We start from the raw sequence: 25,049 nt of genomic DNA, 5'->3' as shown, positions 1-25,049 counted from the left end.
AAATATTTCATCTGCTGAATATAACATGATCCAGGTTTTATCTAAATTGGTCTCTTAAAGCTTCCTTCTCGTGAGCTGTTATCAATGGAGCATCATAAGAACAATCAGGCAGGACCGAATGACCACCCACATGCCTCACCTGCCATGTCGATGGCAAAAGGCCTGTCTGCTCTCCAGCCGGTGTACCAGCCAACGACCTTGCCGTTTTCCACCAAGGGACGTTCGTAGCGTCGCCCACCAACCAGGCCCACTGGCCAGACAGAAACCTTGCGCGTGGTTCGCATCTATAAAAGGGGGAAAGAGGTGAGCTTTAAGTTTCCTTAGGAAAAAAAGGAAGAAAAGGAATGTGATCTACACAGAAGAAACGAGAGGGGGGTGGTGGTAAGATCTGAAGGTTTCCAAACAGAACCCTTCTGTTGATAGACCACTGCCCTGATTCATTATCGTGTGGCTGCTCAGAACCTTAGGCTTTGTACTCGGTCATAAATTCAGCTGGTGGCTCAAGGCTTAGCAGAAATAAAGTGGTGTCCATACCTGAACATCACTTATTTGAAGCCAAGCTATAACTATCAAATATTTTCAATTTGTTTCAAAGTTGAATCTTTTAAACCATACTTGGCATCTTCTGAAGTGAGGTCTAATACCCCTTTAGGAAACTTCGTTACTCAATAAGAGCAAAAACTCCACTCAGAGGAGCCACGGGAATGTCCTTTCTCCCAATTTTTTTACTGCTATAGATAATGGAGAAATCTTGGCTGGGGACATTAATAATGAAATACGGATACAAAACAGACACTAGGCATCCTCCAGAGTGACCAAAGAAAACCACGCACCCAAAAAATCTGCCTGCCTTTCAAGGGCAATTGGGCCACACTAGACTTGGACATGGCTGCATGAGGCAGTCCTGTTGTCGAAGTCATTGTAATTTCAACACCAATGCTCTACCTTTTATTTCCTATAGAACTGAACTGGGTCATGATCAGTTAGCCAGTGGTTAAAATAATGATTATCAATCAAGGACTTTTTTATGAAAGGAAGAAAAATGATATAGTTGGTAAAGATTTTCCAATACAGTTGAAATGAAAATCATACTATTAAGGAGTGAAAGTAATTAAAAGCTCCCATTAGTCAAGCATCCCAATTTACTTACTATCAATATCCCATCTTGTTTAAAAAAGAGGATTTAAGGGCATGAAGTATTCCAGGTAATGAAGATCTCGTGGCATTAGGCTCCCTCAAATTTGAACTTACTACTTTTATAGTCTCTATCATTTTTTCAATCAGTTAATTACAACTGTCTTGTTTGGCTCACACTGACTTCGCTGATGATTTTTTGAAAAGCTCTACTGAGGTACAACTGACTGCAGAAAGCAGTGAAGCAGCCTGAGACTGTTATCTTCAGAAAGACCTGCTTGCACGGCTGGCCCTTGGCTGATGTCTGGGAACTCGGCTTTGGAAGCATTTCCTACACCCATAAGGTTGTTTTGCCTGGGGCACTGAACAACTGCTTTCCTTCCAGGCATCTGAAGTTTCAGGGGTAAGGGGTGCCTACATGATCAGCCGTCAATACAAACCCTCAACTCTGAGTCTTACATGGGCTTCCTTGGGCATTAACATTGTGCACCTGTGGCTACATTTTCGCTGTTCTGTAAGATCCCTCATGGGAGAGACAGAATATAGGAAGCCAGCGCATGGCTTCCTCCAGACCCTGCCTGGTGTCTTTTTCCCTCATTGAGCCAACTGCGTATCCTTACTGTGTCACTGAAGTTGATCTTAGCCATGAGTACAACTCTATACTGAATGCTATGAGTCCTAGTAAATGACCAAACATGTGGGTGGTCTTAGGGACCCCTGAAATACAGGCTGAGTATCACTTATCTGAAATGCTTGTGACCAGAAGTATTTTGGATTTGGGGTTAAATATCTGCAAATACTTAACCATCTGAGCATCTCTACTGTGAAAATCCAAAATCTGAAAGGCTCCAATAAGCATTTCCTTTGAGCGTCATGTTAGTGCTCAAAAAGTTTGATTTTGGAGCATTTTGGATTTTCAAATTAGGGATGCTCAACCTGTATTGATATAGAATAAAATGCACTTTTTAAAGTGTAAAACTTGATACATTTTGACATATGTATACATCTATGAAACTATCACTATAATGAAGGTAATTAACGTATCCAGCACCCCCAAAAGTTTTCTTATGCCCTTTTTCGACCTCTTCCTCCAGTCCCTCTCCACATTCTCCATCCTCAGAAAACCACTGCTCTCCTTTCTGTCACTACATCAGTGTACATTATCTAGAATTCTACATGAATGAATGCAATCATACTGCACGGTGTGTGTGTGAGTGTAAATATGGCTTATGTGACTAGATACAATTATATGGAGATCTGTCCATCTGTAATGTGTAACAGTAGTTCACTCCCTCCTATTACTGAATGGTGCTCTACTGTATGGATATACCCCAGTTTGTTCACCCCATTCACCTCTCCATGGACATTTGCTTTTGGCTGTTACAGATGAAGCTGCTATGAATATCTGTGTACAAGTCTGTGTGAATTTCATTTTGGGGGAGGATAAATACCTAGGAATGGAATGACTGGATCATATGGTAGGAGTACATTAACCTTTTAAGAAACTGCCAGATTATTTTCCAAAGTGGTTTTGCCATTTTATATTCTCCTCAGCAGTGTATGAGAGTTCCAGTTCCTCCACATCTCACCAACACTTGGCATGGTCAGTCCTCAATTTTAGCAATTCTAATAGGCATTAGTATCTCATTGTGGTTTTAATCTGCATTTTTCTAATGACTGGTTATGCTGAATATCTTTTCATGTAATTATTGCCATCTGTGTCTCATCTTTGGTGAAAAGTCAGTTCAAATCTTTTGTCCATTTTTAAAATTGGTTTTTCTTCTATTGAGTTTTGAGAGTTATTTATTTTTCTTCATACAAATGTTTTATCAGATATATGATTTTATATATTTTCTCCCAGTTTGTGGCTTCTCTTTTCTTTCTCATAACAAGGCTTTTGAACAACAGAAGTTTTTAGTGTTGATGAAGTCCAATTTATTAATTTTTTCTCTTATAGATCATGCTTTTGTTTTTGATCTAAAACATCTTTGCCTGATCCAAGGCCTCTAGGGTTTTCTCCTCCTTTCTAGAAGTATTATAATTTTAGGTCATATATTTAGATTATAATCTGTTTTCAGCTAATTTTCATATATGGTATGAGGAGCTGATTGAAGTTACTTGTTCCTCCCTCTTTTTTATATATGGATATCTAATTGTTCCAACTGCATCTAATTGTCCTGGGACAAATTTTTTTTAAAGACTAAGATCATGGAAAATACATTCCCTGACCACAACAGAAGGAAATTTTAAAAACTCATAAATGTGTGGAAATTATACAACAGTCTCCTAAAGGCAATGGGTAAAAAGAAAAATCACAGGGAAATTAGAGAGTACTTTGAGATAAAGATCAAAGTGCAACATATCAAAATTTAGGATATGCAGGGCTCATGATGTGCTCAGAGGAAAATTTATACTTGTGAACACCTGTATTACCAAGAAAAACCTCAAATCGGTAATGTAAACTTCTATCTTAATAAAATAGAAAAAGTAGAGCAAAAGGAAATATAAGTAAGAAATAAAAAAGATTACAACAGAAATATACAAAATAGAAAATTAAAAAACAATAGAGAAAATCAACAAAATCCAAAGTTGATTCTTTATAAAGATCAAAAAAATTTGCAAACCTTTATCTAGACTGACCAAGAAAAAAGACAGAAGACTGAAAGTACTAAAATCAGAAATAAATTAGGGGCATTATTACATTGTCGTTATGGCTTTTTGTGGTGGTAAGATTGTTTCCTTCTCTTTCTCATTTGCATTTTTGTTTTACCAGTGGGTTTTATTTTCTTGTGTATTCATGGGAGAGAATATTGTTTTTAGGTTCCAGATGCAGGACTTCCTTGAGGATTTCTTGTGTCTCATTCTGTTTTCTTCTGGCCTGTAGAGTTTCTATTGAGAAGGCTGCTGTTAGTCTGAGAGGGGCTCCCTTATAGGTGACTTGATGCTTTTCTCTTGCTTCTTCTTTTTTTTTTTTTTCTCTCTTTGTCTTTGAGCTTTGCCAGTTTGACTATAATGTGTCTTGGAGAGAATTTTTAGGGGGTTGAATCCGTTTGGGGATCTTTGAGCCTCCCAAATCTGAAAGTCCATGTCTGTCCTTATACCTGGGGAGTTTTCCATTGTTATTTTGTTGAATAGGTTTTCCTTTTCTTTTCTCCTCCCCTTCTGGAACACCCATGATTCAAATGTTTGTACACTTAAGTTTGTCTGCTAGCTCTCTAAGATTTTCTTCATTTTTTAAATTCTTTTTTCTTTTTTTTTGTCCACCTGGGTTACTTCTGAAAGACTATATTCAAGATCAGAAATTCTTTCTTCTGCTTGTTCTAGCCTGCTGCTTAAGCTTTTGGTTGTGTTTTTTATTTCGTTGAGTAAATCCTTCTGTTTTTTTTTTTTTGTCTTTTGTCTTTTTCCGTGTCCGGCAACGGATCGCAACCCTCAGTGTTGCCCCCGTACCGGACCGGGGACCGGCAACGGGATTGCCTCACTGCGCCTCGCTCAGCCAGTGAGCGGGAACCGGTCTGTATGTGGGATCCGAACCCTTGGGCGGGAGCGCCGCCGCGCTTCCCAAGCGGCGCACTTATCCAGTGCGCCACCGGGCCGGCCCGAGTAAATCCTTCTGTTCCATGAGTTCTTCTACATTCTTTTCTAAGGTATTAAACTCTTTGTAAATTTCCCCTTTAATATCCTGGAATTTTTTTTCTCGTTTCACTATGTTGTCTGATTGAATCTTGTCACATCTCTTGTGAGTTTCCTTAAGATTGTTGCTTGGAATTCCTTTTCAGTCATTTCAAGAGTTTCTTGCTCTATAGGGCCTGGTATTTGAGAATTACTGTATTCTTTTGGTGGTGTCATACTTTCCTGGGTTTTCATATTTCTAGTATCTCTATGTTGATGTATGGTCATCTGGTAGATCAGTCATTTCTTCTGTTACTCTGGAGTGGGCTTTGAGGAGAGAGATGTCCTCTTCTTTTTCCAGTCTCCGCTGGTTACTTTCCTCATGTCAATGTAGTTGATTGTCCTGTGGGTCCCTGCACAGTGGCTGTGGCTACTCCTGTGGTGTCAAGACGCTTTTTTGGCAGCAGTGTCTATGGCGGTGGCTGTTGGGGGGCCAGCCTTGTGGAAGTGGTATTTTTGGTATGCTTTCTTGCCTGCTTCCAGGCAGAGGGGATTGTGGCCCCTGGCTCCTTGCCTAGGACCCCAGGCATGCTCTCTTGCCTGCTTCTGGATGGAGGGGGCTGTGGCCCTTGGCTCCTTGCCTGTCCTGGGATAATTAAACTGCTTTTGCATCTTCATAAAAAATCAGTTGTCCATGTACGTGTAGGTTTATTTCTAGATGCTTTGTTCTGATCCCTCGGTTTAGCTGGTGATCTTGATGCCAATACCACACTGTCTTGATTTACTGTAGCTTTATAATAAGTCTTATAATCAGGAAATGTTAATCCTCCAACTTTGTCCTTCATTTTCAAAGTTGTTCTGACTGCTCTAGGTCCTTTCAATTTCCATATGAATTTCAGAACCAATTTTTCAATTTCAGCAAATTTTGATGTGGATTGCATTGAATCTATGTAACAATTTGGTGAGAATGACAGCTTAACAATATTGAGTCTTCTAATGCATAAATATGATCTCTTTCTCCATTTATTTAAGTCTTTAATTTCTCTCAGCAAAATTTTGGCAATTTAATTCTTGAGTCAACATTAATATTTGATGCTTTTTTGTCCTAGGTCTTCCCCATAGGTAGCACAACCCCCCCCAAATTTACTGAAACTCATTCCTTTAGTCTCCTGTTCCCTCACACACAGCAGAAGATAAAAACATTTTTTAATCTTATATATCAAACATGACAAACACTCAAAGAGACCAAATTAAACCTAATACACATTTTTAAAAAAATTAATAGAATGGCTTTACGTCTATAAGGCACTAAAAATAGTACTGTAGGTTTGTTGATTTCTTTTTGTATTTCCTGAAAATGGCTATGATTTTTCAGTTCCTAAACTGCTTTTGCTCAGAGCATTAAATTTTCAAATATGAAAAAAACTGGTAAGCAGACCCCATCCCAGAGTTCTGTGTCCTCTTGAGAGTGCACAAGGTTGTGCCCAGCAGGTGCCAATCAATGCTTGACAAGTGTTTAAATACCAGGTAGTAATTTGAATGTGGGCACACATGTAAAAAGTCATCAGTACATGCCTGTGCTATGCAAGAGACATGGTCATAATCAAGAGGAAGACACACAATAAAAGAAAAGAAGGCAAAAAAAATCTTTTTAAAGGTGGAAAAAAATGCCATTAAAAAGAATAATAAACTATATCTGTGGGACCACTAGGAAGGGAACAACTAAGATGGCCATACGAATTGAGCATTTTTTTGGTTTTGGTGGCCAGCCAGTGGAATTAAGCATGTTTTGTGGCAAACTTTTCATTTAACTTGGGCCGTGAAAGATGTGTACGATTTTACCCACAGAATACAGAATAGGTTCTAGGTAACAAGGTGAATCAAAGAAGCAAAACTTCACATTTCTGTGCCAGTTTCATGCTAGAAAATGTAGGTTTTTTTCAGCATAGTCCAAATTTCTGACAGCAGCTCAGAGTAACATTTGTTCATGTGTTATTTTTCCAAAGGATTGGGTTTTAAAGGTGAGGTAATACATAATTGAATGCAGGTGATGTGGCAGGATTACATGTCCAAGTATGCTAAAGTTTAAAAAGTTTGTCATTTCAATAGTTAAAAATTTTGAAAACATCCGGATGCCCTCTCCATGCACGTACTGCTGAGATTCAGGGCAGAATGCTTCATCACAGAATTACACAGCCCTCCGTCGATGGCCACTCTACTATATAGAGTGTGCCAGGCATTTCAAAGGAAAATAGCACGGCTATTTACAGAACTCCTTCATTTCACCCCTGAGATTTGTCCTTTGTTCTGTGTCCTTTTCACTCAATCTATGCTCTTTAAGGATTCCTTGGCAGCCACTTTCTTTTCTGAGAGAGGGAAAAAATGAAACAAGGACTATTACTATTAAAAGTAAAAGTACCTTCATATAACTAAAATATTCTCATTTAAAAGCTTTGTTATTTTCTTAGCACAAAATAGTAGCTACATAACAGGCACAACTTCAGGTGCCTGGTACGTTCTCCAATCAGATTGGAATGAAGCAACAGATATTAAGACAGAGAAGAAGCAATTCACATAAGAGTTGCAATATTACAGACAGGTCTGGCCTCCAAAGACACTCTCTTCCTATTCATTCAATACCAAACTCATATTCTGTCCTTTATTCCTCCTGCCACAACTTCCAATTAAATGGATAGGACTTGCATAGCAATAGTAACCAGCCAAACTCACGGTCAGAGTAATTTCCATAGACCCAATACTACAAAGTATACCCGAGATACATCTGGTGCATCTCCACACTGCTCCAGGCTAAATGCCGCTTAAACTATCTCAGGGCTGGTGGTGTCTATCACATCACCATCTTCCCTCAGAAAGGAGGGAGGCAGGTGACTACTGTGCACTCCAGGTCTGGTGACCCTTACCAATAACCAGCTTCTATTTCTTTAGCGAACTTTTCTTTCTACAGCTTTAAGCTGTGTCCTTCTGGTCCCTCCTTTGGAGATGGCTAGCAGCCAGCTCCAGGGTCTGGAACACTCCAGAAGATCATAGGTAGGCAATCATCAGAATGCCCTTAGAATAAAACAGAAAAAGTTGAACAAATGCCTTTAGCTTCCTTGAAGATATGGCACTAGTTTAAATCTTATTGGAGAAATAAAGATCCTGATTTTCCAAAATTTAAAATGCTATAGGCAACCTCAAGGAATAGAGTTACAATAAGAATGTGACATTCTTATCCTGTTTTTTAAACTAACAATTTCAGTGGCAAAAAAAGCCAAACAAAACCCACTAAATCCAATAGGACCCAAGGACCTAAAGACACAAAGGAAAGAGCAGTGCAAATAGGAAGAAAATTGAAACACAAAAGTGATGACTTGGAAATGAGGGTCCTTTCCAATTTCATTATCCATAAACATCTGATATTTTCCAACACAGAACTACATTTATATGATCCAACACACTCATACTTTTCTTTGGAACAAGTTTGAAAATTGAACATAATGTCTGCTCTTTTCTTCCTCTTTCTTGCACCTGCCTCTTACTGATTTCACCAGCCATTTCTTTCAACTAGTTGTTACTCAACTCAATGCTATTCATTCCACAGAGTCCTTCACATAACTTTATACTGTCCTGGATCTTTTTTTGCCTATTTTGATTTCCATGCACTGCCATCTCCATAGCATGAACTTTTGAGGTGCCTAAGCAAGTTATTTTAAGGAACTAAAAATTCCAGAAAGCAGAAATGTTCTTAACGTTACATTCTCAACCCTTCTCCTATATCATTGGGTAGAAGACTGAGTCTAACATTTTTCCATACCTATTTCATTTTTGCAATAAATATTTATCACATACCTAATGTGTGTCCAGTGCTGGGCTAAGCCCTGAGCAAGGCAGGCAAAGTCCTCACCTCAGAATCCAGCATTCAGGGAGAGAAAAAACAATGATACAACTAATTGCAATTAGTTAATTTTTATGCTGGTAAGGGCCATAAGGAAATAGATAATGTCATGAGAGCATGTTGCAGAGAATCTGACCTGATCTGGGATCTGTCAGAGCTTCCATCAGGACATCAGCATGAACTAAGCCTAAAGCATGAGTAGCATTAACCACTGTGGACAGGAAGACTAAAAATCTTCCAGCAAGAAAGGAATTGAAGGGCCACAGGCCCTTGATAGGAACATTCCATTGCATTTCCCCTGCATTCTTTCATAAAAAAGATCCACTTCAGATGGTGCACTTTGGTAGTCAGGCTTCTCATTGTTGGGAGTAAGAATTCACAGATCAGCAAGAGTAGAGTCTAGCATGTTTCATGTGGTAGTGGATTAGGGATGGACACATCAGTATGAACTATATTTAGTTTAATATAGAGATGGCTACATAGATAATACTGATAGATATGTGTATATACACTGGTTAGTATACACACTTATATTTCCTTTCTCTGTCAACTGAGAGGGCCTAGAAGCAATGACACTCCAATAGCCATGAGTACAACTAGCACATAGATCCATGCTCCAATAAAAGGAAACAGATCTACTTAGAGTAGTAGCTGATTCTAGGACTGGGGCAGGAAATGTCCAGGATGAGCCTAGGATATCTTGCTGAGCCAGAAAGTAAGGAAGTATTCAAAAAGAAAACAAACAAAAATAAACACCCCGCCCATTGATATGGTCATGTAAAAGGCACACAGGAGTCAACTGAAAGAGCTCCCACTTGCTAAAGCTGAAATAATTTGAACAATAAAATGAAGTACTATTATATTACAACCCAAAGCATAAAATAAATATCTATGAGTCCACATTGATGTAAATAAATGACGGAATAAATAAATAAATGGGGAATAGACAAATCTCCCATATGGAAGAATTCCAAATAATTTATGTAGATATCCTTTCCTCCCCCAAGGAAGTGGAGCATAACTCCCCACTGCGTAGGTGTGGGCTGCACATAGGAATTTTCTTTCGAAGAGCACAGTATGGAATGTGGACGGGGGAGTGACTTTACAGTGAAGAAACCTCATGAGTACTATCTCAGCTAGGGGGTCAAGGTCAGCATCAACAGTGATAAGTCATTTGACAGTATGTATGTACCCTTGATATTATATGATAAGAATGGCACTTTTCCTAATCTTATTAAAGAAATCAAAGATTCTTGGAGAAATGGCTGATTCCAGGACTGGGATTGAAAATATACAAAATAATCCCAGAGCAGCTTGTAGTGCTAAGGAAGTATTCAAAAAATAAAAAAATAAAAAAAATAAAATCCTACATTGATGGGGTGTGTCAAAGGAACATTGCCAACTGAAACAGCTCCTAGTGGCCAAAGCTGGAAAATTTGAGCAACAAAATAAATAACGTTGATAATATGAACTCTTGACGTGATGTTATAAAAATGGTACTTTACACCTGTGGTCTTCTTCTCCCAAACCCATAAGCACATTCCACTCATGAGCAAAAACTTCAGACAAATTCCAATGGAGGGGCATCCCACAATATACCTGACCTGACCAGTACCCCTCAGAACTCACAAGGTCATCAAAAACCTGAGGAACTGTCACAACCAGAGGAGTTTAAGGAGACATGATGTTAAATGTAACGTGGAACCTTGTCTGGGATCCTGGAACAGAAATGGACACTGGATAAAAACTAAGAATATCTGAATAGACTTTAGTTAATTTTGGTTTATTAATTGTAACACATGTACCATACTAATGCAAAAATGTTAATAATAGGGGAAACTGGGGATGGGACATATGGAAACTCTCCAGTATCTTCTTGATTTTCCTGTACATCTAAAACTGTTCTAAAAATAAGTCTATTATTTTAAAAAGATCCATTTCAAAAGTGCCAAAGGCAACCACTCCCTCTTTGCCCACCCCTATCAAGTATGATCCAGACTTACTCCCTGGGCTGGGGTCAATTTTCCCCTCCCTTTCCATGCTCTTATTCATGGTGTGGACAGGAGGTTGCAAGCTGGAGCATGCTGTCATTTGTGGCCTTACAGGAAAGTTTGGTTTGGCCAGTACAGAGTTTACCTGTTTTAAGTTAAGACTTGTTTAAATCCAAAAATTTTTGGCCTTTCTGAAAATGTGGTACAATTGTCTAGAACTCCATTATGGTAACAGTGGCATGGGTGGCTCTGTCCCTTTCAGCAGTGCCTCCCGTTTGCCACAGTTCCCCTACCGTTCCCCATCAGAGGCTTGTTTAAATCCAAAAATTTTTGGCCTTTCTGAAAATGTGGTACAATTGTCTAGAACTCCATTATGGTAACAGTGGCATGAGTGGCTCTGTCCCTTTCAGCAGTGCCTCCCGTTTGCCACAGTTCCCCTACCGTTCCCCATCACAGCTCCAATGCTGAGTCTGCACTCCAGTCACCTCTCATTATCAGCTTATGCTGTCATGGGAGGAACAGATGCTCCTCCACTTACAATGGGATAAACCTTTCCTAAGTTGAAAATGTGGTAAGTCAAATGTGCATTTAATACAGGTACACCTAAGCTACCAAACATCATAGCTTGGCCTCGCCTACCTTAAACATGCTCAGAACACTTACATTAGCATACAGTTGGGCAAAAATATCTAACACATAGCCTATTTTATAATAAAGTGTTAAATATCTCATGTAATTTATTGAATGCTATACTGAAAGAGAAAAACAGAATGGCGATAGGGGTACTACAGCCTAAATACTACCGTACTAAGTATGATTTCTAATAAATGAGTATGACTTTCACACCATCACAAAGTTGAAAAATTGTAAGTTGAACCATCTTAAGTTGGGGATCATCCATATTCCTCTCTTTTTAGAAAATTATTTTTTTCATTGTACATGTTTATGAGGTACAAATTGGTTCAGTACATGCATACATTGTATAATGATCTAATCAGAATGGTCGCATATCTAACACCTAAACATTTATTATTTCTCTATGGTTATAACATTCAAGATCCTCTTTTCTGGATATCTTGAAATACACTGTACAATATTATTAGGTAGTGTCACCCTAAGGTACCAGAACTTATTCTTCCTGTCTGTAACTTTGTAACTTTGTATCAGTCTACCAACCTTCCCCTTACCCCATCTCCCCCCACTTCTAATAATCACTATTCTACTATTTCTCTCTTTTTAATTTATTCTTCTTAATTGACCCATGATAATTATATATATTAATGGAGTACAATATGATAATTGGGCACATTCATAACGTGTGTGGTGATCATATCAGGATTCTCAATATAGCCATCATCATCACAGTACTTTGTTGTTAACTGTAGTCTCCCTATATTACTATAGAACTCTAGATCCCATTCTTCTTATCTCTCTAATATTTTGTATTCGCTGACCACCCTCTCCCTATCTCCCTTTTCCCTTCCCTTTCCAGCCTCTCATAACCACTATTCTACTATCCACTTCTATGAGATCAATTTTTTTTAGTTTCCACTTATGAGTGAGAACATGATTTCTCTCTCTGTGCTTGGCTTATTTCACGGAACATAATTTTCTCCTAGACCATTCATGTTGCTGCAAATGGCAGAATTTCATTCTTTTTAAAGGCTGAGTAGAATTCCATTGTGAATACATATCACATTTTCTTTATCCAATCATCCATGGAAGGATATTAAGGTTGATTCCAACTCATGGATATTGTGAATAGAGCCTCAGTAAACATGGCAGTGCAGGTGAATTCCTCTCTTTAAAGTAGAAAACTGAAAACGAAACCAAATGGACCATGCATTTCAAAAAAGTGGGGAGGCACCATTGTTATATGTATGGAAATGAGCAATGTTCCTACATATTTAATATGCAAAGTATGAGTGTGAAAGATACCATTAGAAATAAACCATAATAAGAACCATGAGAAATATGTGGGAAAAGGACATGACTAAAAATATTAATAAAAAAAACCATGTTGAAATTTTAGTCTAAATTGTCTTAATACAAATAAAGTAATACTGCTTACACAAGAACAGCTCCACTTACATATGTTACTTGCTTTAAGGCATATAAACTTGTGAATCCTGGCATGGACTGTCTTGGAGGGGCTTGCTTGGGCTCTGTTTATTATAAAGCTATAGTAATGAGGACAGTGCTGTATTAATGTAAAGACAGATACAAAGATAAATGCAAGAGATTAGAGAGTTTAGAAACAGTCCCTCCTATAAATGGTTATGTGAGTTTTGATTAAGATGTTAAGGCAATTCAATGGGGGAAAGGATAATCTTTTCAATGACTAGTGATAGAATGAATGTACATCCATGTTAAGGAAAAAAAAAGTGAATGTAGAGAAAAGGGAACCTTTCTACATGGAAAATTATAAAAACTATATAGAAAACTATATGGAGGTTCCTCAAAAAATTAAAAATAGAGCTGCCATATGATCCAGCAATCCTACTACTGGATATATATCCAAATAATACAAAATCAGTATGTTGAAGTGAACTCCCATGATCATTGCAGCATTATTCACAAGAGCCAAGATATGAAATCAATCTATGTGTCCATCAAAGAAAGAATGTAGAAAATGGGATATATATACACAATGGAATACTATCGAGCCTTAAAATATAGGAAATCCTGTAATTTGTGACAACATGGATGAACCTGGAGGACATTATGCCAAGTGAAATAAGCCAGGCACAGAAAGACAAATACTGCATGAAATCACTTATATGTGGAATCTAAAAAAGTCAAACTCATAGAAACAATCCAAAATGGTGGTACCAGAGGCTGGGGCCCAGCGGATTTGGGAGATGTTGGTCAAAGGACACAAAATTTCAGTTAAATAAGAGAAATAAGTTCAAGAGATCTATTGTACATCATGGTGACTATACTAGGTGTCTTCAAAAAGTTCATAGAAGATGCGCATTATGAAAAAACTATGCGTGGATTGCAAAACATTTTTGCACCAAAATAAATTTGTACTAGCTTGTTATGAAATAGCTGAACAGGACCTATTTTGAGGCACTAAGAAGAATAAGATATCAGTTTGAAAACAGCCCTTATCAGAGCAACATGAATTCTGCTAAAACTGAAGCAAGAACAAACATCAAATTGATGGTGATGCTTGGGTGAAATCACTGATGATGCATGAAAAGTTTATGAGGACAATGCCCAAGACAAATCAGCAGCTTACAAATGGATAACTCATTTTAAGAAGGGACAAGACAATGTTGAAGAAGAAGCCCATGGCAGCAGACTGTCCACATCTATTTACAAATAAAAATTTAATCTTTGTGCCCTATTTGAAGAGGACCACTGATTAACAGCAGAAACAATAGCCAAAACTATAGACATCTCCATTGGTTCAGTTTACACAATTCTGACTGAAAAATTATAGTTGAGCAAATCTGCTTGATGGGTACTATAGACAAGAGCAGAGCTTTTAATGGAAATTTTAAATAAGTGGGATGAAGATCCTGAAGCATTTCTTAGAAGACTTGTAATAGAACATGAAACATGGCTTTACCACTATGATCCTAAAGACAAAGCACAACTGAAGCCATGGCTACCAGGAGATGGAAGTGGTCCAGTCAAAGCAGAAGTGGGCTGGTCAAGAGCAAAGGTCATGGGAATTGTTCTTTTGGGATGCTCAAGGCATGTTGTTTGTTGACTTTCTGGAGGGCCAAAGAATGATAACATATGCTTATTATGAAAGTGTTTTGAGAAAGTTAGCCAAAGCTTTAGCAGAAAAACACCCTGAAAAGCTTCACCAGAGAGTCCTTCTCCACCATGACAATGCTCCTGCACAATCTACTCATCAAACAAAGGGAATGTAATGAGAGTTTCGATGGGAAATCATTAGGCATCCACTTTATAGTCCTGATTTGGCTCCTTCTGACTTCTTTTTGTTTCCTAATCTTGAAAAATCTTTAAAAAGGGCACCCATTTTCTTCAATTAATAATATAACCAAGACTTCAGTAAATAATGTAAATTGCATTGACATGGTTAAATTCTCAGGACCTTCAGTTTTTTAGGGATGGACTAAATGGCTGGTATCAACACAAACAGTAGTGTCTTGAACTTGATGGAGCTTATGTTGAAATATAAAGGTTATATTTTATATTTTTCCTTTTAATTCCATTTTTCTACAAACTCTTGGAAAGCCCTTGTAGTTAATATAGAATATACTTAAAAATTCCTGAGAGTAGACTTTAAGTGTTCTCATCACAAAACATTAGTATGTGAAGTAATACATATGTTAAATAGCTTGATTTAGCCATTCTACAAAGTATATATATATATATATATATATATATATCAAATCATGGTGTATGCCACATATACAATTTTTACTTGTCAATTAAGAAGATAAAAAGAAAGAAAGAAAAAGAACCTCAGCCCCTATATCTCATATTATTCATAAAATTAACTCAAAATTGGATGGATCATGGACTTAAACAGAAAAGCTCAAGTTTATAAGTTGTATTAACTTATAGAAAAAATTTAAGAGAAAATCTTTGAGGTCTTAGGATAGGTAAAAATTCCTTAGAGAGGACATAAAAAATATGAACCATAAAAAAATTCACAAATGGGACATTACCCAAATTAAAAATTTCTATTCTCCAAAAGACACTATTTAAAAATTTAAAAGCAAGCCATTGACTAGAAGAAAATATTCCAATACATATCTCTGACAAGACTGGTATTCAGAATACACAGAACTCTACAGCTCAATTAAAAAAGGACAACCTAATTTTTAAAATGGGCAAAAGAAATAAACACACATTTCATCAAAGATATACGAATGACCAATTATCACATGCAAAGATGCTCTCCATCATCAGTCATTACAGAAATGGAAGTTAAAAGCATAGTAAGATACCGCTGCGGGGGCTGGTCGGTTACCTCAGCTGGTTAGAGCGCAGCCTGTAACACCAGGGTCATGGGATCATATCTCCACCCAGGCCAGCTGCCAGGGGGGAAAAAACAAAGATACCACTACCACTCACCCACTAGAATGGCTAAAGTTAAAAGACTGACAATACCAAGAGTTGATGAAGATGTGGAGGAACTGCATCTGTAATACATTCTTGGTGGGAGTAAAAAATGGTATAACCATTTTGGAAAAAAATTTGGCAGTTCCCTATAAGGTTAAAAAACATACTTAGGGGCCGGCCCGGTGGCGCATTGGATAGTGCGCCGCTTGGGAAGCGCGGCGGCGCTCCCGCCCGAGGGTTCGGATCCCACATACAGACCGGTTCCCGCTCACTGGCTGAGCGAGGCGCGGGAGCAACGCCGAGGGTTGCGATCCCGTTGCCGGTCCTGGTCCGGTACGGGGGCGACACTGAGGGTTGCGATCCAATGCCGGACACGGAAAAAGACAAAAAAAAAAAAAAACATACTTAGAACCCAGCATTTCCATTCTTAGATATTTACCCAAGAGAATTAAAGGTATATGTCTGCATAAACCTTGCATCTGAATGTTTACAGCAGCTTTATTCATAATAGCCATAAGCCAGAAACAGCCCAAATGTACATCAACTTGAAATAAATAAATTGTGGTGTTATAGACATACATATGCATATGTAATGGATGTTTTATATATATATATATATATGTATATATTGTGGATTACTATTCAGCAAGAAAAAGTAATGAATGATTAATATCCATAATAACATGGATGAATCCCCAAAACATAATGCTGAAAGAAGCCAGACAAAATATTACATGTTATATTATGCCATTCATATGGAATTCTAGAATAGACAACTAATCCACAGTGATAGAGAACAGATTAGAGTCTGTAAGTGGTGAAGACTGACTGCAAAGGGTCATAAGGTGACAGCTATGAGAGTGTATATGTTTGCTGAAATCAAGCAAACTCTATACTTGAAATGAGTACATTTTATTTTAGATAAACTGTACCTCGATAAAGTTCATTGAAAATAAAAACAAAATAATTAGGAAGTTGCAATATGAACTCATAGTTGCAGGGACCAGAAAAAATGAACACCCCAGTAGCAAAAAAACACCTAACATCCAGATCTTGGTTTGTAAAGATTATTCTCCACTAAAAGGAACCAGGGCTCCTGGGAGAAGCTGTTGATTCTAGGTCTGGCACAGGGAAAGGACAAGATAAGCCCCAGAGCAAAAAAGAGCTCAAAGATAAACAAGGACAAGTTCAATAAAGACAGAAGCTGGTCTGAAGGGTTCCTGGCCACTCTGTGAATGACTTAAGCATCAAAAAGAATAGCATCAACGGATAAAAATGCACTGGGGAAAAATGGGTCCACAGGTCTATGGTTATGGGTTGTGTATTGTGTATGCACGTGTGTGTAGTGGCTGTCCTTGGGTAAAAGTTGATGAGAAACAAAATATTCACACTGCCTCAAAGTATCACCACATATGCTATTAAATTACAAGAGAGATCTGTAATTTTCTGAGATCTTTTCTGAGATCCTTGCAATGAGAGATCTGGACATCACTCCCTTGGCCCAGCAAGTGGTCAAGCATGGCATCACCTTATATAAGATGACCTGACAATATGTGCTGCTTCACAGGATGCAGGAGGAGAAAGACAATACCATCCATGTGGTGTCCTTGCCTAGAAGATTTGGCCTGAATAAAATTACGAGGAAATAGATGACTGCTGGGGAGACTAAACAGCCAAATGCAGTTTTATGTACGTGTGTGTGAAATTATCACAGACAAACCTACAAACTATTTAAATTTCTATTTTCCTCAAGGTTTCTAGGAAAGTAGCAGCTGTTGCAGAAAAGAATCCCAGCCAAAGAGTATAATTACTGTGTATTGTATTATAGCTATGATGACAATATTAGGGAAGAACAAGAGAAAAGGGTTAGTGCTTTGGTGGTCCCCCCACCCACATGAGCCTGTTCTCTCTTCTGCCACCAATGTTAAAATACATTCCCTCTAGAAAGCCAAATGGGCTTTGTCTGTTCTACTATCCCTTGTATGGGTCTGTGTGAGTATACTTTAGTGAAATTTGATGTTTATTGAAAATGTGAATATAATTAACTAATTTCCAATGACTCTCTTAACCTTCATTTGCATATCAAAAGGAAAACTTTATATAAAATTATCCTTATGTCTGCAGAAAATTTCTGCAAATTAGCATGTCTAATATATTCCAATATTCTAAGCTGTTGTCCCATTTACAATTTGATTCTTTGCTACACGTTCCCCCAAATATTTTAAGGGTCCTGAGTTCTTTAATGGCAGAGAACATGTTACTCACCTCTGTAGAAGTGTGTCCAGCACATAACAGAATTCATTTGGTATGGGGATCTGGGGCTCTTAGCAACATCAGATGGTTGTTCTCATTAGTCTACTAGCCTTTTCATTTAATGGACAAATTCAGACACAAAGAAGCTAATCTACACATCAAAAAAGTTGTAAATTAATACCACTGACTTGAAAGCATAATAATGCCTTTCCTTCTTTAAAAAAAAAATCAATATGGTCTCAGAACATGTCTTCTGGTTGTGTGTGAGAGAGAGAGAGAGTGAGTGTGTGTGTGCGTGTGTGTGTGTGTGTGTGTGTGTGTGTGTGTGTGTGTGTAGGGAGAAGGAGCAGGGGCATGTATTGTTCAACTCCTTTTCATCACTGCATAAAAGGTACCAGAGTTCGCTATAGGAACAGTCACGCCCAATCTATTTTCCTTAATAAATACTGACCCAAAGACCACTGCTCTAATTTGCTTAGTACTATGATTATGTGAAGAAATTTGACTTGCTTCATTTCTGTTTCTTTATTTCTCCATATGAAAATCAACCATCCATCTCCTATTTTTCTTAGGGAGAATGAGGGAAAAGAGGTCTCTAAAGCAGTCAGATATCCTTAAAAGATACTGCTTATTAATCATCCAGTTTCAGCATTAGGTGTAATATTCTGGGACATTAAAGAGATTATACCTCCCTGTTCCCTGCCACCATCACCACCACCAACACCACACACACATACACACACACCCAGCATTTTCTTAAACCAAGTTTTGAAAAAAGCACACAATCCCACTTCTTCCCCAGACAATGAGATGTAACCTCTCTTTTTGTAAAAATAAGATTCTTTGCTTCCTTATCCTTCAATCCCATCCCTGTTCCATTTAAGATCCTTCCACCTCTGGGTTTCTCTCCTGGTATTTAATTAGCATCTAATATTGCTCCAAAAAGGATTTAAAGCAATTTATACAGATGCACAGATAAAAGAAAATTGAGCAGAGGTGACTGAAAAATCAATAGCTTTCCTATACACAAGCAAATACAAGGAAAAACAGCATTACTATTGCAAGAGCAAATATGCGATGCTAGGCAGGAACCACATGAAGAAAATCATAAACTTTATTACGGAACCTAAATGATGTTAATAAGTGCAGAGTGTCTGGGGCAGATACTGTTGGCTGTGGCTGCCTACTTAAAATCTACTCTCTCCTCTTCCTTGCTGGCTGAGCCTCAGTTTGATTCAGATGGCGACCAGCCCTTTCCCCACCTGACTGAGGAGAGGGTGACATTCTCCCAATGCCAGGTTTAAATCATGACTTGTCAGTGACTAGTTTGGGTATTAGCAGTTCTGGTCATCAGAGGAAGTGTACTGGGCTGCTTCTGGGAAAGGTTCCTTCACTCCCAAGGATGGTCCCTTTCCACCTCAACACATTGCCATGTCTGGTTGTGATGACTGGAACTACAGCAGCCATCTTGCAACTAGGGGATGAGCCAGCCTGAAGACAAAGCTGACATTCTGAAGATGGCAGCGTGGAGAGAGATGGAAAGACTCCAGGACCCTGATGACACCACTGAGTCGCTAAGTCAGCCAACCCTAAAGCCTGCTCTACGTCTGGACTTCCTGTTATGAGAATGTTCATCACAGCTTTTCTTCTTTCTAGGCCCACAGGAAGACTTCACGTCTCAGCATTCTTTGCAGTTAGGATGTTGTCATATGACTGATGACTGATTTGCGGGCAGTGGAGCATGGGCAGAAGCCATTTAAGTCAATTCCAAGCCAGGTCCTTAAAAACAACCTGTGTGATCCACCAGTCCTCTACCCTTGCTAGGTGACTTTACAAGCCATGTGTTACAGGTAGTGTAATGACAGATGAAAGCAATGGGATATCTGGGTCACTAACTCTGCACAGCAGGGTTGCCAACCCCAAGCAAACTTTGTGGGATCAAGCAATAAGCTTTTACTTTATCAAGCCTCTCAGAAGTTAGGGTTTGCCTGCTATAGCAGACAATATTAATTATTCTAATATTATAGTGAGATAATATATGTGCTTATTGTTTAAGCCAATTCGAGTTGGGATTTTGTGACTTGTAGCAAAAGGCTACCTGTTTGTTATATGAGTCATTTTGTTAGAGCAGGAATCTCAACATATATAGGATTCTTCACACTATGCCCAAAGTAAAGCTCGCTGACAATAGCTCCCCGGGAAGTAGCTATTCTGGGCTGCTGGTTTGGTGCAGGGCCATAAAAGCTTTAACTATGGCACCAGGGAAAAGTGTGGCATGATTTAAAAAAATAAGCCTAAGGCATCTAGCATAGACAAGTGCCTGCATGGAAGAGGGTCAGGAGAATCGTCCCTGGGGAGTTAGTCCCAGGACTTAGAGGTACTGGTCACCTCTGTGTAAGATTCACATTTACTGGGACCCAATTCACAAAAAAATGGAAGCACTCCATTATGGTAAAGTCTTTGACTAAATTGGTCCTTGAACAGCAGGATTAGAGTTTAATTTTTTCACCAATTAATAAAGCATTAGAGTGCTATGATGTTAAGTACAGAGAAGTACCTTGTGGCAAATTCTAATTTCCCACATAAATAGAGCATTTATGAGAATTTCAATTGAAAAAAAAGTTTTGCAGTTAGAAGCAGTGGACTACAGGTGCACACAATAATAAAAATAGATTTTAAAAACATGGTACAACAAGGAAAAAAATTCTACAATGCCATTTACGTATATTTAAAACACTGCACATAAAGCACCATATATTTCACAGGGACACATACGAATAAAATAATGCACTGCATACACATTAGAATAGATGCTTGAGAATAAGAATAAAAGGAAATAAACAGAACAAGGGAGGAAACTTGCACAGGATGACGTTAATAGCAGGTTAGAACTGGGAAGTATGATGAACTATTTCTATACTTGAAACCAAAGAGAAAGAAAAAAAATCTCAAGTTCTTTGGTGGAAAATATATTCAGAATACATGACAAATGAATAAAACAGGAAAAGGGAGGGACTCTCTAAGACTATAGAAGTAATTAAACACTGACAGAAAATATTTAAAAAGATAGAAATCTTCCAAATTTTTTTTTTTCCTTTTTGTCTTTTTTCGTGTCCGGCAACGGATCACAACCCTCAGTGTCACACCCGTACCGGACCGGGACCGGCAACGGGATCGCAACCCTCGGCGTCGCGCCCGCACCTCGCTCAGCCAGTGAGTGGGAACTGGTCTGTATGTGGGATGTAGGAGTGCCGCCGCGCTCCCAAGCGGCGCACTGTAGCAGTGCGCCACCGGGCCGGCCCGAAATCTTCCAAATTTGACAGAACTTTTCCTGGAGCAGTAAGTAGACTCTTTGTAGCTTCAGTAAAAGATTATTTCACAAAGTTATTATGACTAACATTTATTTAGGCCAAAAGTAAAGATATAGGTGGAGTTTGAAAGAAAACTTAATTCAGAAAGCCCAGTTCTCTCTCTCTCTCAAACACACACACACACACACACACACACACACACACACACGCGCCATTTATGCAGTACAAGATTCACAACAGGGTTGATTTAAATAAGGCTTTGGGGCTGGCAGGTTGGCTCAGTTGGTTAGAGCACAGACTTATAACACCAAAGTCATAGGTTCAGATCCCTGTACCAGCCAGCCACCAAAACCAAAAAATTAAATAAGGCTTTATTGACAGACTATTACCTCCTTAACTGGGAATGGAGTATCAGAAAAGCAAAATGGACACAGAAACAAGAACCAACTGTATACTATTTACAACAGACACACCTTAAGTATAAGAACAGAGATAGGGTAAAAGTAAAAGGAAAGAAAATGATGTAACATGCAAACAAGTAAGCATATAAAAGCTATTATGACTATATTAATATCACACAAAGTATTTTGAAGACAAAGAGATTACCAGAGATAATAAGGGACATTTCACAATGATTACAGAGTCAATCCATCCAGGAAAAAAAAATCTAAATGTGTATGCACCAAATAACATAGTTTCAAAATACATGAAGGAAAAAATGGATGGAACTAAAAGAAAAAAGAGAAGAATTCGCAGTCATAGTCAGGAACTTTATCATTTTGTATTTGATAGAGCAAGCAGACTAAATACCAGCAGCAGTATTGAACATTTGGGCAGCACTCAACCTACCTGACACTATATCCAACAACTACAGAATAAATGTTCTTTTAGTTGTACATGGCATATGTACCAATATCAACCGTATGTCGGAGTATAAAGTAAATCTCAATAGATTTCAACTGAATGAAACTAGATTATATTTTCAAACCACACAGAATTAAACTAGAAATCAAAACCAAAGATAATAAGAAAACCTCTAAATGTTCAGAAATTAAACAACACACGTTGAACTATTTAGTAAAATTATAGGAAAAAAATTAATAAACCAATAGAAGTTAGAAAACACTTTGAGGTGAACAACATAAAAATACAGCATCAAAATGTGTGGGATACAACTGAAAAAGTGCTTAGATTGAAATGTATAGCTTTAAGCAAATATTAGAAAAGAAGCAAGGTAGAAAATCAAAGATCTAAGTTTTTAATCTCAAGAAGCTAAAAGAGAAGAGCAAATTAAACCAAAAATAAAGGAAGAAAATAAAAGGAAAAAACCAAACCAAATAAAACCCATCATTGATTCAGAGACAGATAACAGAGAAAAAGTAAAGTGAAAAGTTGGATCTGTGAATCTGCTAGCCTTCAAATCTCAGCTTCACTTCTGATTAGCTCTGTAGATCAGCTCTGTTAGTAAGGCTTTCTGCGCCTGTTTTCACATATATAAATGGTACAGTAACATCATATAATAAATAAAGGGTATAATAACACCCTTCTCATAGGGTTGTTTTGAAGATTAAATGAATTAAAACATGTAAAGCACTTATTGTTCTGGTACATAAATAAATGTCTTAAATGTCTGTTGTCATCACTGTCATTAGCTTAATCATCACCACCATCATCATTACCATCATCATCACATGTTGCTCAAGGGCAGAGATTCTCCAACCATGGTTTAGACACTGGGACCTGTTACCAGGGAACCAGTGGAAACCCTTTCCTTAGATGTTTAAGAAACAAAAGGTACCGATCTTTTTCTAGGAAAAACTGCACCAAGACCCAGGCCTGGAATATGGGCTGCCTTCCTTATGTGTTTCAGACTTTAGAAACTTAATCTTTGATGCATGTTTTAGGTCAGCCCTGAAGATGAACATGAACAAGAATCAAGTCATTTAAAATGATGCTTAGAAACATCTCCCCAGATACCACTGTTCCATAGAACACAATTTAGAAAATCCTGAATTATTCTATTTGTGTGTGTTCTTATGAGACAATGCTTTGTGTGCAATATTTTAAATGTATATAATGGCACTGTGGAATAGATTTCCTTTCCATTTTTCTATGTTGTATCATATTTTTAAGATCTGTTTATGTTATATGTGCCTAAACTTTTTCTCAGTCCTGAATTTTTTGGTTCTGTCAGTAGTAGATGATATTTTCAGATATGGGACAGACAGCAAAACCTTACGGGTAGCATCAAAAAGAGTAAAATACTGGCTGGTTGGTAAGCTCAGTTTATTAGAGCCTGCTGTTATAACACCAAGGTCAAGGGCTTGCATCCCCATACTGCACAGCTGCAAAAAAAACAAAAACAAAAAAAGAATAAAATACTTGTAAATATTCTTTACCAAAGAGGCAAAAAAATTATACACTGAAAACTATAAAAACATTCCTGAAAGAAATTAAAGACAACATAAATAAATGGAACAACATCCCATATTCATGGATTGGAAGACTTAATATTGTTAAAATGTCAATTCTGGGCCGGCCCGGTGGCGCACTGCTATAGTGCGCCGCTTGGGAAGTGCGGTGGCGCTCCCGCCGAGGGTTCGGATCCCACATACAGACCGGCTGCTCACTGGCTGAGCGGGGGGCGGGAGCAACACCGAGGGGTGCGATCCCGTGGCTGGTCCCGGTCCAGTACGGGCGCGACACTGAGGGTTGCGATCTGTTGCCGGTCACGAAAAAAGACAAAAAGGAAAAAAAAAATGTCAATTCTACCCAAAGAAATCTACAGATTCATTGCAATCCCTGTCAAAATTCCAATGATGTCCTGAGAAACAGAATCCCAAGAAATAGAATAATACGAGGGTATTCAAAAAATTTGTGGAAAATAAAAGACAATACGAATCTTTCCATGAGCTTTTTGAAGACCGCTTGTATATCCTAAAGTCCATATGAAATCTCAAAGCACCCTGAATAGCCAAAACAATTTTGAAAAGGAACAAAGTTGGAAGACTTATACTTCCTGATTTCAAAACTTACAAAGCTACATTAATCAACACAGTGTGTTACTGGCATAAAGACACATCTATAGACCAGTGAGACAGAATAGAGAGGCCAGAAATAAATCCTCACGCATATAGTCAAATGATTTTTGACAAGGTCAATGGTTTTCATTAAGATCATTCAATGAGGAAAGAACAGTCTTTTCAATAAATGCTGCTGGGAAAAACCAGATATGTGCACGCAAAAAGATGAAGTTGAGTCATGTACAAAAGAGCTAAAACTATACAGCTATTAGAACAAAACATAAGGGAAAAGTTTCATGACATTGGATTTGGCATGATTTCTTGGATATGACACCAAAAGCACAGAAGAAAAAATAAATTGACCAATCAAAATTGAAAAACTTTTGTGCATCAAAGGACATTATCAACAGAATAAAAAGATAATCCTCATTATGGGAGAAAATATTTTCAAGCCACATATCTAATACAGAACTAATATCCAAAATACATAAGGAACTCCTAAAACTCAACAAAACACAACCCAATTTAAAAATGGGCTAAAGGGGGGCCGGCCCGGTGGCGCACTGGATAGTGCGCCGCTTGGGAAGCGCGGCGGCGCTCCCGTCCGAGGGTTCGGATCCCACATACAGACCGGCTCCCGCTCACTGGCTGAGCGAGGCGCGGGAGCAACACCGAGGCTTGCGATCCCGTTGCCGGTCCCCGGTCCGGTACGGGGGCAACACTGAGGGTTGCGATCCGTTGCCGGACACGGAAAAAAGACAAAAGACAAAAAAAAAAAAAA

General features: G+C 38.2%; 1 protein-coding gene across 1 annotated transcript in view; it reads right to left on the bottom strand.

The window, feature by feature from the left end:
* B3GAT2 (beta-1,3-glucuronyltransferase 2) overlaps positions 1–25,049 on the bottom strand; it is a gene marked incomplete at its 5' end in the record, with an annotated part of 75,727 nt that overhangs the window by 30,734 nt on the left and 19,944 nt on the right. Inside the window, 1 exon segment of the mRNA XM_008569231.1 lies at positions 140–284. Coding sequence (XP_008567453.1) covers positions 140–284 — 145 coding nt within the window.

This window comes from Galeopterus variegatus, unplaced genomic scaffold (genome assembly GCF_000696425.1).
Source record: "Galeopterus variegatus unplaced genomic scaffold, G_variegatus-3.0.2 Scaffold481, whole genome shotgun sequence".
NCBI classification, from domain to species: Eukaryota; Metazoa; Chordata; class Mammalia; order Dermoptera; family Cynocephalidae; genus Galeopterus; species Galeopterus variegatus.
This window is presented reverse-complemented; position numbering and strand designations above follow the sequence as displayed.